This window comes from Miniopterus natalensis, chromosome 19 (genome assembly GCF_054644295.1).
Source record: "Miniopterus natalensis isolate mMinNat1 chromosome 19, mMinNat1.hap1, whole genome shotgun sequence".
NCBI classification, from domain to species: domain Eukaryota; kingdom Metazoa; phylum Chordata; class Mammalia; order Chiroptera; family Miniopteridae; genus Miniopterus; species Miniopterus natalensis.
This window is the reverse complement of record NC_142099.1, coordinates 12,811,311-12,824,920: the sequence shown is the minus strand read 5'-3', so window position 1 is coordinate 12,824,920 and position 13,610 is coordinate 12,811,311. Positions and strand designations below refer to the sequence as shown.

Here is a 13,610-nt window from a genome sequence, read left to right as displayed (position 1 = left end):
ATCATGTAGTAATTATTATTTTAAAGATGAGAAAACTGAGTCTAAGAGCAAGTAACTTATACAAGGTAAAGACCAGTTAGTGGCAAAAGTTATAGATAAGCCCTGACCGGTGGGGCTCAGTTGGAGCATCATCCTGTGCACCAAAAGGTGGTGGGTTTGATTCCTGGTCAGAGCACATACCCAGGTTTCAGGTTTGATCTCTGGTCAGGGCATGTGTGAGAGGCAACCAATTGATGTAGTCTCAATCTCCCTCCCTCTCTCTCTCCCCCTTCCTCTCTCTGAAATCAATTTGGAAAAAAAATAGGTGGCCCTGGCCAGTGTTCTCAGTGGTTAGAGCATCAGCCCATGCACCAAAGGGTCGAGGGTTTGATCCCCAGCCCAGATCTGGGTGCTTGCAGGAGGCAACTGATTTATGAGTCTCTCCGGCATTGATGTTGTTTCTCTTCTTTCTCTCTCTCCCCCCCCACCCCTCCCTCCCACTCTCTCTAAAAAAATCAATGGGGAAAAAATATATATATATATCCTTGGGTGAGGATTAACAACAACAACAAAAAGATGTGGTACATATATACTATGGAATACTACTCAGCCATAAGAAAAGGTGAAATACTGCCTTTTGCGACAACATGGATGGACCTTGAGAAAAAGCTAAGAACCATACAATTTCACTCATATATGGGATATAAAACTGAAACTCATAGACACAGATAACCACTGGTGGTTGCCAGTGGAGAAGGGGTGGGGGATAGTAAAGGGCAAAGGGGGGCCAAATATATGGTGATGGAAGATGATTTGACTTTGGATGGTGGGCACACAATGTAATATGCAGATCATGTGTCATAGAAACGTACACTTGAAACCTATATGATCTTATTAACCAATGTCACCCCAATAAAAAAATAAATAAAATTTTTTAAATAGGAAAAAAAAAAAGACTTGGAAAAAGCATTTGGAAAAAACCCCACAAAACTGTTCAGGGGAAAAATCTTAACAGGACTCGAGTTCCTATTTAGCTAGACTGCGATCCATTATAATTGACCCAACTATGTTGCCAGTCCATTTTTCTGGCTATGTGGCTCCTGTTTAAGGCATCACTTGTAATGACTTTCTAGAGATCTTTCACTTGGGTCATATTTAAACGGTTGCCAAAAAAAAACCTTCTAGACTTAAAAAAGCTACTTCCCAGCTGCAGTGCTGTATTTCTAATTGCTGTCAAATTTCCCTGTAATCTGTCTTATTCCCATTGATAAATTCCAAAAACCTTTGAAAGAGGACACCACATCATATTAATAATGGAAGCCCTACTATAGTCATTCACAGGCTAGCAGAGGCAAGGGTCTTACGCTATTTTTTCACCTTGGTTATAGCAGGAGCCAACAAAGCTAGCAAGACAGCTGTAGCGAGTCAAGCAGAACTGACCCCCCCTTTTTTTGAATACCAAACTGCTTCTAATAATGGCCTCCCCTTTTACAGATTCTTATTAGTTATAAAGTTGTTTACCTCTTTTCTGCTTATTAGGATCCTGTACCCCAAGTCAAGCCTTGGCCATTACAACAATACTTCTTCCAGAGACCCTCATACTGTGCCACATACAGTTCAGTAATACTTTGTTAGACATTCCAGCAAGTAAAGTCTTTCATGTCCATTCAGATTTCAACATGGAGAAAGGTGGGTTCCACCAGTTGAATCTGGTTTCCCCCTTGTTTTCATATTGTGTCATTGTCACTCCCACTGGATTGCATTTATACTTCCCAGTTTCATCTGCTATGTAACTATGGACTCTTTCTCAATCAACATTTTTCTTTAATCCATTCAAACTTGTTAAATGTGTCTCTATAATACCTTTCTATTGTTTATAACACAATAGAAAATGCTTTTCTATTATAATTTACTGTTTCATTAGTCCCTGTTATTTCTGTGAGGGCTTGGCTTATGTCTCACTCATCTTTTATCAGCAAGTAGCACAGTGTTTGAATGTTTGTTGAACTGAAGACTATTCCAAGCAGAATACCATTAACAAGCAGAAAGTAGAAATAGGCATTATGCTGGGATGACTTTATATATAAAGCAACTGATACAAAATGAGATTCATGTCAAAAGTAAATAGGATAGTGCTACATCATGGGAGAGTTTCTACTCCAAGGCCAGGCAGTATGAATGGTAATGAGCAACCACTGAAGGAAGGTTCACTTGGCAAACTGTTGAGCACCAAACAATGCCTGGTACCAGGACACGCACTGGAGGTACAAAGAGGAGTGAGACAAGGCTTTTAAATCTTTAAGTTTTAAATATATCTTTATTGAATTCAGAGAGAGGAAGGGAGAGGGAGAGATAGAAACATCAATGATGAGAGAGTCACTGATTGGCTGCCTTCTGCACGCCCCCCACCTGGGCATGTGCCCTGACCAGGAATCGAACCACAATCTCCTGGATCATAGGTTGATGGTCAACTGCTGAGCCACGCCTGGCCAGGCAAGGCTTTTAACTCTTACTAGTATTTCACAGGGTGATTAGTTATAGAATAAACATATACATGGGGCACTAGGGCAGGAGAAAGTATCTACATCAAACATGGGTTTTTAGTTAAAGTAAGGTTTTACAGAGTAAATGACCTTTCAGAAGATGACTAAGAGTAAGTTAGATGCGAAGAAAACAGGACATTTCAGGCAATATAGAAAGCCCTGGAGAAGTTTACAAAAATAAAATGAAAGCAGTTTTAAAGTATTTACTGGAAGTACACAGAATGGACAAGAAAGAATGAGTAATGGGAGGCAAGGAGACTAGTAAATGGGGCCATTGCGATAATCCAAGCATGACTCGGTAGTGGTCTAGACTAGAGTAACAAGTACTAACAGGGCAGACAGAAGCCAGAGGCATTTCAAAGGAAGAGTTAGCAAGACTTGGAGAATGATTGGATATAAGAATGAAGTAAAGGTTGTCAAAACACAGCTGAGATTTGAGCATAGGTAACTAGAAAAATACTGTTGACAAAAGTAAGACTATCAAGTGGTGGTTTGATAGAGAAGTGATGAAACCACGCTCAAAGCTTGCCTTTCTGCCCTAGCCAGTTTGTCTCAGTGGTTAGAGTCAGCCCGAGGACTGAAGGGTCCCAGGTTCGATTCCGTACTGCACCTCGGGTCACAGGATCCCCAGCACATGCGGGACGTAACCAATTGATGTCTCTCTCACATCGATGTTTCCCTATCTCTCCCTTCCACTTTCTCTGAAAAGCAATGGAAAAAATATCCTCAGTGAGGATTAAAAAAACAAAAAAACTTGCCTTTCTTTCACAAGCCCTTTCCTGATCTTACCGACTACTTCATTCTATATCCTATAATTTGTTTGCACTGTATTATTTAATACTCCCTAACATGTTGATTTACCAATTTAAGCAACAAGTTCAGTTGTGGGTTCCCTGGGACTGTTTTTTTGTGGTGGCCCAGTGTGCTAATATATAACTAAGCTCACATTTTCTTTTGAATTTACATGTCACCATTTTTACTTTCTATCCTAACTCAGTTGGCTCAATAGCCTCTGAACATTCCAGCTCAGTTTGCCCTCTTTTCTTCAGGGGTTTATGTCTGCTTAATCAAGGTTCGACCCCAGTCAGAGGAGCTGCGTCAGGCCCTCAGCATGGCTGACACCTCAGTCTACGGGTGGGCCACACTCGTCAACGAACAAAGCAAGAATGGAATGCAAAGAATCCTCATTCCTTTCATCCCAGCCTTTTACATCAACCAGTCAGAATTGGTTCTTAGCCACAAACAAGACATCGGGGAGATAAGAGTACTGGGAGTGGACAAAGTTCTTGAGAAACTAGAGGTATGTTGAGATCGGAACCAAAACAGATCAGTTTTGAAAAAAGATTTTTGTGACTTGATAAAATTCACCATAGGAAATATTAAACAGGATGAAGAAAATGTGTCCCTTTCAAAATGTCAGGGGGGCTTTCAGAGTCCAAAATCTAGGTCATTAGCTGGAAGATAACACCAATGCTATCCTTCTGTTGTTATTAATCCTCACCAGGGGATATATTTTCCACTGATTTTTTAGAAAGAATGGGAGGGAGGCAGGGAGTTGGGGGAGAGAAAGAGAAAAAAACACATCAATTGGCTGCCTCTTGCACGCAGCCTGACCAGGGCACAACCCAGGCACGTGCTCTTGACTGAGAATGGAACCCATGACCCTTTTTGTGCATGGGCCAATGCTCTAACCACCAAGCCACGCCAATCAGGGCCACATCAATTTTATTTTAATTAAAAACAATCTTTAGAATTCTAGTTTAAAACATTTATATATATCTTTATTGATTTTAGAGAGAGGAAGGGAGAGAGATAGAAACATCAATGATGAGTCATTGATTGGCTGCCTCCTCCTGCACGCCCCGGACTAGGGATCAAGCCAGCAGCCCAGGCATGTGTGCCCTTACCGGGAATTGAATCGTGATCTTTTGGATCACAGGTTGATGCTCAAGTGCTGAGCCATGCCAGCCGGGCCAGTTTAAAACATTTTGAAGCCAATTTTATTCTCACAGATGACTTTTTCCCTGTATCATTCAACACATCTAAGTGAGAAAAAATAAATGACTTAGCTAGAACTAGAAACCCAGGTGTCTCAGTATGTCTAATTTTGGAATGTATGACACAATACTGACTCCTTTCAAACAGTGCCATTTCATCTTTTCTCCAAGGTCTTCCCCAGCTCCCCAGTTCTAGTGGTCTCTGGCCATGGTCACTCTTCCCTCACACCTGGCCTTGCTATCTACCCCATAAGAGTTGTCAACTTCACTTCCCTTCAGCGGATGACATCACCCGTTTTCATCAATATTTCCTGTGTGCTCACCAGTCAAAGTGAGGCTGTGCTGGTGAGAGCTATTAAGAAGTCTGGTGCAGGTGAGCAATGGGGGCCCCTACTTTTAATCTAGAGAAGACAATGTATTACAATTTAGTTAATGAAAAAGATTCAGCCACTTGACCAAGATTACTCAAACTAGCTGGGGCATGGATCAGTGTTCCAAGCCCACCGAAAACACAATCTTCAGATAGCTTTTTTTTATCACTAGATGTGGTACTTCACATATACTTAAGAATAGTCATGTCAGTTTAACAAGTCTGTCAGCTTTATCCGTGTACTACTTTCCATTTTAAACCTCTTGATAAATGTTTCATTGTCTTCCAAAGCATTTAGCAGATCTTTTTGCATTAAGCAAAGGGCAAATGGTGAACCCTAAAAACAAGACTTAGGTTCCCCAAATCCTAATCCTAGCCGTTACCCACTTAGAAATGATGCCCAACTTGGGTGGGATGGGAACAGTTATGGAGAGAGGTTAAGAAAGCCAGAGAAACATTGTCTTATGTCACTTCCACTTGCTCATCCCTCAAGGGAAGGAAACAATACTCCTCTTAATTATTGGGAGTGAATTAGGCTAAACTCTAGGACATCTTCTAATGGGAGAAAAGTTTGTTTATATGAGCACTTGATAATGTACTGGTCAATAAATATCCTAAGCATATTAAATGCACTTTCTTGTAACTTGAAAGGGTAGTTTTTTCCCTTTGAAAGTTGAGGAACTGAGGTGTTCAAGGTCCCACCATTAGGAAGTGTTCAGCTCCAATCTGTGCTCTATTAGATCAGTTTTTAAATCTAGAGTTGATTCTAGATCAACCCACTGATTATGAATACAGGCAATACACCACAGCACTATCAACAGTATGTGATGGTCACCAGTGGAATCCAGATATTTTCATGTTCCAATTGTTGTATCTCAAAATATTTTTCAAAATTACAATTAATTTTCAGACCTGAAGCTAGACTTTTGTTGTTACTAAAGCACACGTTACTGTATCACAAATTAGGGCTTTTAGCATTTTGCTGTGTAATTGTCACAAATTAGATTGTTTCTATTTTGGTTAACTTTTGATATGATTTCCTTTATTCTTATGTATTTTTTGCACTTAAAAACATTCCAACAAGAGATCCATAGACTTCACCGTGGCAAAAAAAAAAAAGTTAAGAATTCTCGCACTTCTTGGGGGTAAGGGACCAGTGAGAACAGTACAGCCATAGTGGGTGGAAATGGTTACAAATATCTAACCCAACCTTCAGCTCATTCACACAAGCATGAGTGCGTACTGGTATATGCCAGACATGGTACCTACTGCAGAAATCTTATGTAAGACAAGGCTCAGTTGGGGAGATAGGAATTACAGTCAGACCTGTTTTCAGACATATCCCATCTCATACAATTCAGTTCTCAACCAAGTCATTCATGGTTGTGAAACCAGACAATCCTTTCATGCTGATACCTGTAGGATCAGTCACGAGTTTCTCAGGTGACAAAGGAGAGAATGTGCAGAGTATGTCAGTTTACCACTAAATCTCATGTTGTTAACATCTCGGGAAATTGTGCTGTGAATATTTTTTGTGTCTTTTGCGTTTGTTACTTATTATTATTAAATATGTATAGTAAGTCACCGTGGGTCCTAAGGTTAGTGATAGCAGCAAAGTGAAAAGGAGAGTTGTGAGAATAATTGCAAAGGAATAATTGCAAAGTATGATAAAGGTGTTCAGGTGTTTTATCTGGTTACCAGGTATGGCAGGGCATAACTGACCATTAGCACAATTTTAAAACATAAAGAGGCCTGGCCAGGAGTGGCTCAGCGGTTGAGCATCAACCTAGGATCCAGGTGATCAGGGGTTCGATTCCTGGTCAGTGCACATGCCTGGGTTGCGGGCTCGATCCCCAGTTGGGATCAATGACCCTCAAGCCAATCAATCACTCTCTCATCATTGATTTTTCTCTCTCTCTCCCCCGCTCCTTTCCTCTCTGAAATCAATAAAGATATATTTTTAAAATAAATAAAACATGAGGCCATCAAGGGTGCCGATACTGCTAAGGGTGTGAAAGTGCTCATGAAACAAGGATCACAGACAATTGCGAAAGGTTAAAATAGGGAATCATTTGGGGGTCTGGAATGGATTAATTCAATTTACATTATTTCTAATGGGAAAAAGTAATTCAGTTTTCAAACAATTTGTTTCTTGTACAGCCTCCCGGAACTAATTAAGATGGAGAACCAAGGTTCCAATGTAGTTCAACGTAGACAGAACAGTGGGATGCTAGGAAAGTGAATAATATACCTCGATTTATTTGGACTTTCAACAGTGGACCTGATCAGGGATTAATAGAATCTTATTTTTAGTGTATGCACCCCAAGCAACCTCATTCTTGAGTTGTCAACTGTGTCAAACAGTTGTCAAACAAAGAGTAAGGTGAGAGGAGAGGTTTAAGATCAGAAGTCCAGAGGTAGAGGGCCTATACTAGAGAGGCAGAATAGGAACTAGGTATGAGGGCCTGGTCACAATTTATACTGGAAGGCCTGGAAGTTTGGTGGGACAGAAAGTTCTAGACACTGAAGAAACTGAAATAAGGCAGATACCAAATATTCTTCAAAGAGTCTAAAGGACATTATATACAAATCAGAATGTTCCCTAGAAGTGGGTTTAAGAAGTCATTGGGGCCTGGCCAGTGGGGCTCAGCGGTTAAGCATCAACCTATGATCCAGGAGATCAGGGTTCAAATCCCAGTCAGGGAACATGCCCAGATCGTGGGCTCAATCCCTAGCAGGGGGCATGCAGGAGGCAGCCGATCAATGACTCTCTCATCGTTAATGTTCCTCCCTCTCTCCCTTCTCTTTGAAATCAATAAACATATATTAAAAAAAAAAAAAAAATCCTCACCCAAGGATATGCTTATTGATTTTATAGAAGGCCACAGAGGGAAAGACAAACATTGATATAGAGAACATCAATTGGTTGCCTACCATATGTGCCCCAACCAGGGACTAAACCTGCAACCTTCTGGTATACAGGATGATGCTCCAAACCGAGCCACCCAGTCTAGGGCAGCTGTCATTTTTTTGACAATCTAAGGGAAAAGAGGTCAGTGCTCCTGGATAAGCAGTCAGGTATGGCATGTTTTAAAAATTCTTACAGCACACCAGGTGAAAATTGATGTCCCGAAGGGCTGGGTTTTGAGTGCTTCTGCTAGATGCTCTTATGACCACACAAGGTTATTTTTTAAAAGCCTTTTTAAAAATTGATTTGAGAGAGGGATAGAAACATCAATGAGAGAGGCATTGATCAACTGCCTCCTGCACGCCCCCTACTGGGGATGAAGCCTACAACCCGGGTATGTGCCCTGACTAGGAATCGAACCACGAGCTCCTGGATCATGGGTCGATGCTCAAACACTGAGCCACGCCAGCTGGGTGACCATAGAAGGTTTTAAATGCAACATCTGCCCTGGATGTGTTATTAAATAACTACTCTCTTCTTTTGTTCTGGCCAATGAATAGATCAATGTGAAGATTCAGGCATCCTCCAGAAGTTCATGGGTTCTTACCAGATCCTCTTTACCCTCTTTGTAGTGTTGGCATCAACAGCTTTCATCTTTCTAGGTAAGGAGTCCTTATATCCTTTATTTCAGAAACTGAATAAGGATGAAAACTGGTTTTTGCAGTTAGAACCAATTTATCCTCCCTAACCCTAGTCGCCTAGTAAATTAAAGGTCCTACTCAAGCTACAACTGTCCTACGTTGGATGTGGCAAACGAATGCCATTCAAAAGTAGATGTCACTGCTAAACCCTGAGATAATGGCTAGTTTTGCTCAAATCCATAGCTAGAGAGGATCTGAGCAACACAACACACACTATTTTGTCTACACCTGCACTTTCCCAATCTTTTGGCCAGAAGTCGAAAGAAATTATCTCTAAAAGTAATTGAATAAAAATTTCCTAATTACTATGAAGTTATTTAATTTGAAGTATTGCTAAGGCCTTCTTCCAGTGAAGACAGACCTGCCTCTTTACTGGCATCTCCCTTGTTCCTATTCCAGCATACAGTGCCTTCCTAAACAAGATGCAAACCGTTCCAGTTGTTTATGTACCAACTCATGGAACACCACTGACAGGTAAAGAATCACAATCCTCATCTCCTGCAAATCTCAAGTATCTTTTATTCACCACTCACCTATTTCCCTTCCCCATTTGTTTCTAGGTTCTTATACCTCCACACGGTCTCCCCCTCCCTTTATAAGTCCACAACCCCCACCAGCCCAGAGTCGGCTACAACACTGGCTATGGACTATAAAGCACTAACCTGTACTTGGACAAGTCTCCTTAACTGTAGAAAACTGAAGATTTCTAGCCCTTGGCCACCAGGAGCCGCCTAGCAACAACCTCTGTATTTGTAAGCCTCCACACTAGGTTTCTGAGAACTGTAAATAAAGGATTCTGAGCAGTTCTGTATTAAAGTGGTGTGTTGGATTGTGTTTCAAAGGTCAAATTGTCCTTAATTCTAAGAAAACATAACAGTGAAAGTAAATATCTCATTTATATGGTACACCAAATTTTAAATCAAGCTCTGAAGATTTACTCAGTGAGTCTAGATAGAAATATCCCAAATGGGCTTTTAAAGTACTTTACTACTTACTTGCCCCAAATGACTCTAGCAGTCCATTCTTCTGGTTGCCCCTGAGTACTTGAGGTAAGAACTTCCTACCAGTAAAACAAGACAATAAACAGGATGTATCCAAAATGTGTTTATTGGGATGGTTCCCCACTCATCTTAATTGGAGGTGCTTTTAGTGCTGCTTCCTTCTGAAGGAGCATCCTGGAAGAAAAAGGTTCAAAAGTTAACTGACAGCAGCCTACATTCCCTGCCCCACACTCACAGACCTGATGCCTGATGATCCAAAGGAAAACTACATCTTTTTCTTAACTCCTTTAGCTAATACCTAGCCACTTAAGGACCTTATCAGCTTCAGCTCATATAAAGCCACTTCTATCATCTACTTATCCTAGCTTTAGACAGTAGTGTTTTGAGATTAAGGAATATGTTGTTGCCCTGGCCAGTGTGATTCAGCAGTTAGAGCATGGGCCCCAGTCAAGGGCACATTCCTGGGTTGCAGGTTTGATCCCCAGCCCCGTCCATGTTTTTCTGTCTCTCCTCCCGCTCTTCCCTCCCTCCCTTCAGCTCTAAGGATCAATGGAGAAAATATCCTCAGGTGATGGTTAAAAAAAAAAGAAGAAATGAAGTATGTTGTTTCTGGTAATACTTTTGGGGAAAAGACTATCAAACCCAACCCTCTTTACGAGACTGAATTTACACAGCATATGACCTTTTCTCTCACTGGAAGAGTCAAAGCCCAAATTCTATTTATTAAACCACTTACCTTCTGTAAGCCTTGCTTTTCCTCCTGTGGGCTGACAGAGAACAGTGGAGCAACCAACACACAAAACTACCGTTTGTGCATGGCTAAAGACGGTGGTGATTTTATAGCATCCTGGAAAAAAACATGAGGACGGGGTTATATTTTTTCCCATGCCTTTCTTCACTTACACATATACCAGGTATTAACCGTCAAGACATGCATGTTAGGTAAACTTTTGAAATTTATTATGCTACTGGCAACTTGATTACCTGGTACATTAAAGCCAACTCAGTAGCCATATGGACTACCTGCCCCCACCTATGCATTTTTAGTTAAAGTGTGACTACCATCCTAGAGTCTGAAAGGGAATGGAGTGGAACCAACAATTATTATAGGTCAAAAAATAGAGACTCCTCCACTTGGGAGGGAAGGATGGTCAGTAATGTGTCAAAGCACCCATCTCTGCCTCCTTGTACAAGTACACAAATGACACAGGTAGAAGCACAACACACCATCCCAGTTTCTCAACACAAGGAAATGTTAGGGTTGGTACATGGAGTTTTGATGTAAAGTCACTCTAGATCATTCCTCCTAAAGTACAAAATTTTACTGATCTCGTACACTCGAATTTAAGAAATTGGGTACAGCTCACACTACACCCTTTCCAATTCCTGGATCCAGTGCTTTTCCGACAAGCTACCTCCTCACCTGGGCATTTCACATCCATGAAGTAGGAATTGGGGCTCTGCACCAGGCGCTTCTTCTTGTGTTTCCTCTTCTCCTCTTCCGGAGAGGGATGAAGGAGATCCTTAGCGAGCTGAGAGAGGCACAAATGTAGAAATTTAGAAACCAACTGCGAGAATGGAATGCTTGAAAACAGCCCCCACTGCCACACACCAGGGAGAGCTCGCCCCTCGCCGCCCCTGGCGTCTGCGCAGCTGGGCCGCCATCTTATCTCCTCTCCGCTCCCGTCTATGCAGGGGGCCCCGCGGGCCTCCGCGGTCCCTGTCGTTAATGTCCTAGGAAATGCGGAGGGAAAACGAAGGCCCTCTGCGATCCAAAATCAGCGGGAGGGGAGCGTGCGGACACAAGAGCGAGATCTCCGCGGAAACCTGCACCAAAGGACTCACAGGCATATTGTCGTGGGGAGGTCGTCACCGCCGGAAAGGAGCGAAAGCGGAAATCCTGCTCCTTATATCCGTCATCCTGCAGGAAGTGACGCCAGGGAGTTTTGCCGCCATGTTGGAAAGGTCCCTCTCTCACCATTGTCCGCGGTGGGGCGAGTAGGGGGCTGCCATTTTCAGAAGGTCTGTAAATGACAGTCGCTGAACCGATGTGTCTCCACGTTGAGAGAGTTAACTTGCTTTATGTAAAGGTGAGCGTTTTGCCCTGGCCGGTGTGGCTCAGTTGGTTGACTGTCGTGGCCTGTACCAAAAGGTCGCCAGTTGGATTCCTGGGGAGGCACATGCCTGGGTTGAGGGCTCAGGTCCCCAGTAAGGGGCCTGCAAGAGGCAGCCAATAGATGCTTCTTACATCCATTCTTTCTCTCCCTCTCCCTTCCTCTCTCTCTCTCTTAAAAAATCAATTTAAAAAAAAATTTAAAAAAACTTCTTAAAAGGTGAGTTTGATCTGTATCAAGGGATAAATGGACACTTAAAATTTTGTGCTATGTTTTGACACCTAGAGCCCAATAAATAGGAACTTCTGAGGAAAAAAACCAGACCAAGCCATGTCTGGACTGCTTAAGTTTCTTTATTATTTTTCAGCTGGCTTAGTTTGCCCACTTTAAACAATTCAGAAACGTAAATATAAAAAAAGTAAAGCCCTTGTCCAGCTGGTGTGGTGCAGTGGTTGAGCATGGACCCATGAACCAGGAGATCACGGTTGGATTCCCAGTCAGGGCACATGCCCAGGTTGCAGGTTTGATGCCCAGTTCAGGGGGATGCAGGAGGCAGCCGATCCATGATGTTTCTCTCGCAAGATCGATGTTTTTCATCAATGTTTCTACCTCTCTTTCCCTCTCCTTTCCTAGCTCTCTTAAAAAAAAAACAAAACTTAAGTTCTCCTATTTCCCCTATCCCCAACCTACTCCTAGGGTTGTTAATTTTATTGTCAACTTCCAATCCTTCCTTCTAATAATAATTACATCAAACACATAGTGCTTACTAGGTGCACTGTTCTGACTGCTTTACATGTTAATCTTCACAACTCTTATCAGGTTGATAATATTATTATCCACATTTTACAGATTAGGAAGGTGATGCACAGAGAAATTGTTCAAAGTACTACTACACTGCCTTCCAAAAAGCTTGTGCCAATTTGCATGCCCACATCCTTTCCCCCACATTTTCACCAGCAATGCCTTTCCAAGATTTCTAATCTTGGCATCACTGACACCCAAGACAGGAAAGAAGAAGAAAGGAAAAATTATGACTTGAAACATCTTCTCATGTTCATTTGTCATAAGGGAGGAAGGAAGATGACACAAGTGGCATTTAGGGATCTGGTTCATTCCAAAAGAAAGGGATATAGCAAGGCATGTGAGTTTTAGTCAGGGAGGTGCTGGTAAAAGTTTAACAACCGGTTCTGTGGAGGAGAGCCCTGATTTGTTGTCTCTGCTAATTTCAGTGGTGACATCATTAAACATTAAACAGGAGTTGAATAAGAACTGTATGTCAACTGTAATTGGAAAAAAAAATTTTAAGTTATTTAAAAAAAAAAAAGAGCCCGACCAGTGTGGCTCAGCAGTTGAGCATCAACCTATGATCCAGAAGATCACAGTTTGATTCCCGGTCAGGGTACATGCCCAGGTTGTGGGCTTGATCTCCAGTAGGGGTTGTGCAGGAGGCAGCTGATCAGTGACTTTTTCATTGATGTTTCTTTCTCTCTCCCTCTCCCTTCTCTCTGAAATCAATAGAGATATATTTAAACAGAAAGAAAAAGAATTCCAGCACATTACTGATGGGCTGGTAAAACCTCTAAGGAAGCTGAAATCTCAAGGAGTCAACCATGGAACAATCTAGGAAGAAAGCATTCTAGGCTGAGAAAAGAGTTTGTGGATACAAAACCCAAGGCCAGAATGAGCCTGCCACAAGTGAAGGGGGGGAAAGGTATTGTTACCAAAGCTCTGAGAGCTAGGGGGAGAGTACTACTATACTACAGAGACGAGGTTCCAATGAAAGCAGGTATACAACAGCATAAGTATATTTTGGAAAGGTGAGCAAGAATAATAAATTTGGGGGGATGAACAGTCCAGATCAAGGCAAAATAAGATGAAAAGAAAAGGAACGGATGGATTTTTATCAGAACAATCCATGAAAATTGAAGGACTGGTGAGAGATGGTTTGGCCTGTGAGGAGAAAGAAAGAAGATTCAAGGTTTGTGATACAGCGGGAG

The 13,610-nt window shown here is 41.9% G+C and overlaps 2 protein-coding genes across 2 annotated transcripts in view; one reads left to right on the top strand and one right to left on the bottom strand.

Moving 5' to 3' along the window:
* The window catches only part of NUP210L (nucleoporin 210 like), a 51,627-nt gene extending 42,337 nt beyond the window's left edge, over positions 1 to 9,290 (top strand). The window contains exons 35-40 of the mRNA XM_016221463.2: positions 1,519 to 1,668; positions 3,572 to 3,822; positions 4,691 to 4,892; positions 8,358 to 8,459; positions 8,898 to 8,972; positions 9,059 to 9,290. Coding sequence (XP_016076949.2) covers positions 1,519 to 1,668; positions 3,572 to 3,822; positions 4,691 to 4,892; positions 8,358 to 8,459; positions 8,898 to 8,972; positions 9,059 to 9,159 — 881 coding nt within the window. The 3' untranslated portion in view covers positions 9,160 to 9,290. The remainder of the gene's footprint in view (positions 1 to 1,518; positions 1,669 to 3,571; positions 3,823 to 4,690; positions 4,893 to 8,357; positions 8,460 to 8,897; positions 8,973 to 9,058) is intronic.
* A 292-nt stretch (positions 9,291 to 9,582) lies between these two features.
* Positions 9,583 to 11,398, bottom strand: RPS27 (ribosomal protein S27). Its single transcript, XM_016221462.2, has 4 exons — positions 11,345 to 11,398; positions 10,923 to 11,031; positions 10,236 to 10,346; positions 9,583 to 9,673 (listed from the first exon to the last, which is right to left on the bottom strand). Exons 1-4 carry the CDS (start codon positions 11,348 to 11,350, stop codon positions 9,645 to 9,647), a joined length of 255 nt encoding a protein of 84 aa, XP_016076948.1. The 5' UTR covers positions 11,351 to 11,398; the 3' UTR covers positions 9,583 to 9,644.
* Between the last annotated feature and the right edge of the window lie 2,212 nt (positions 11,399 to 13,610).

What these genes read in the sequence shown, in the direction of transcription:
- RPS27 (XM_016221462.2), bottom strand. An exon ending in CATGGATGTGAAATGCCCAG is followed by an intron (nt 10,347 to 10,922) that starts GTGAGGAGGTAG and finishes GTTTTTTTCCAG; the next exon opens with GATGCTATAAAATCACCACC. An exon ending in AAAAGCAAGGCTTACAGAAG is followed by an intron (nt 9,674 to 10,235) that starts GTAAGTGGTTTA and finishes TTTTTCTTCCAG; the next exon opens with GATGCTCCTTCAGAAGGAAG.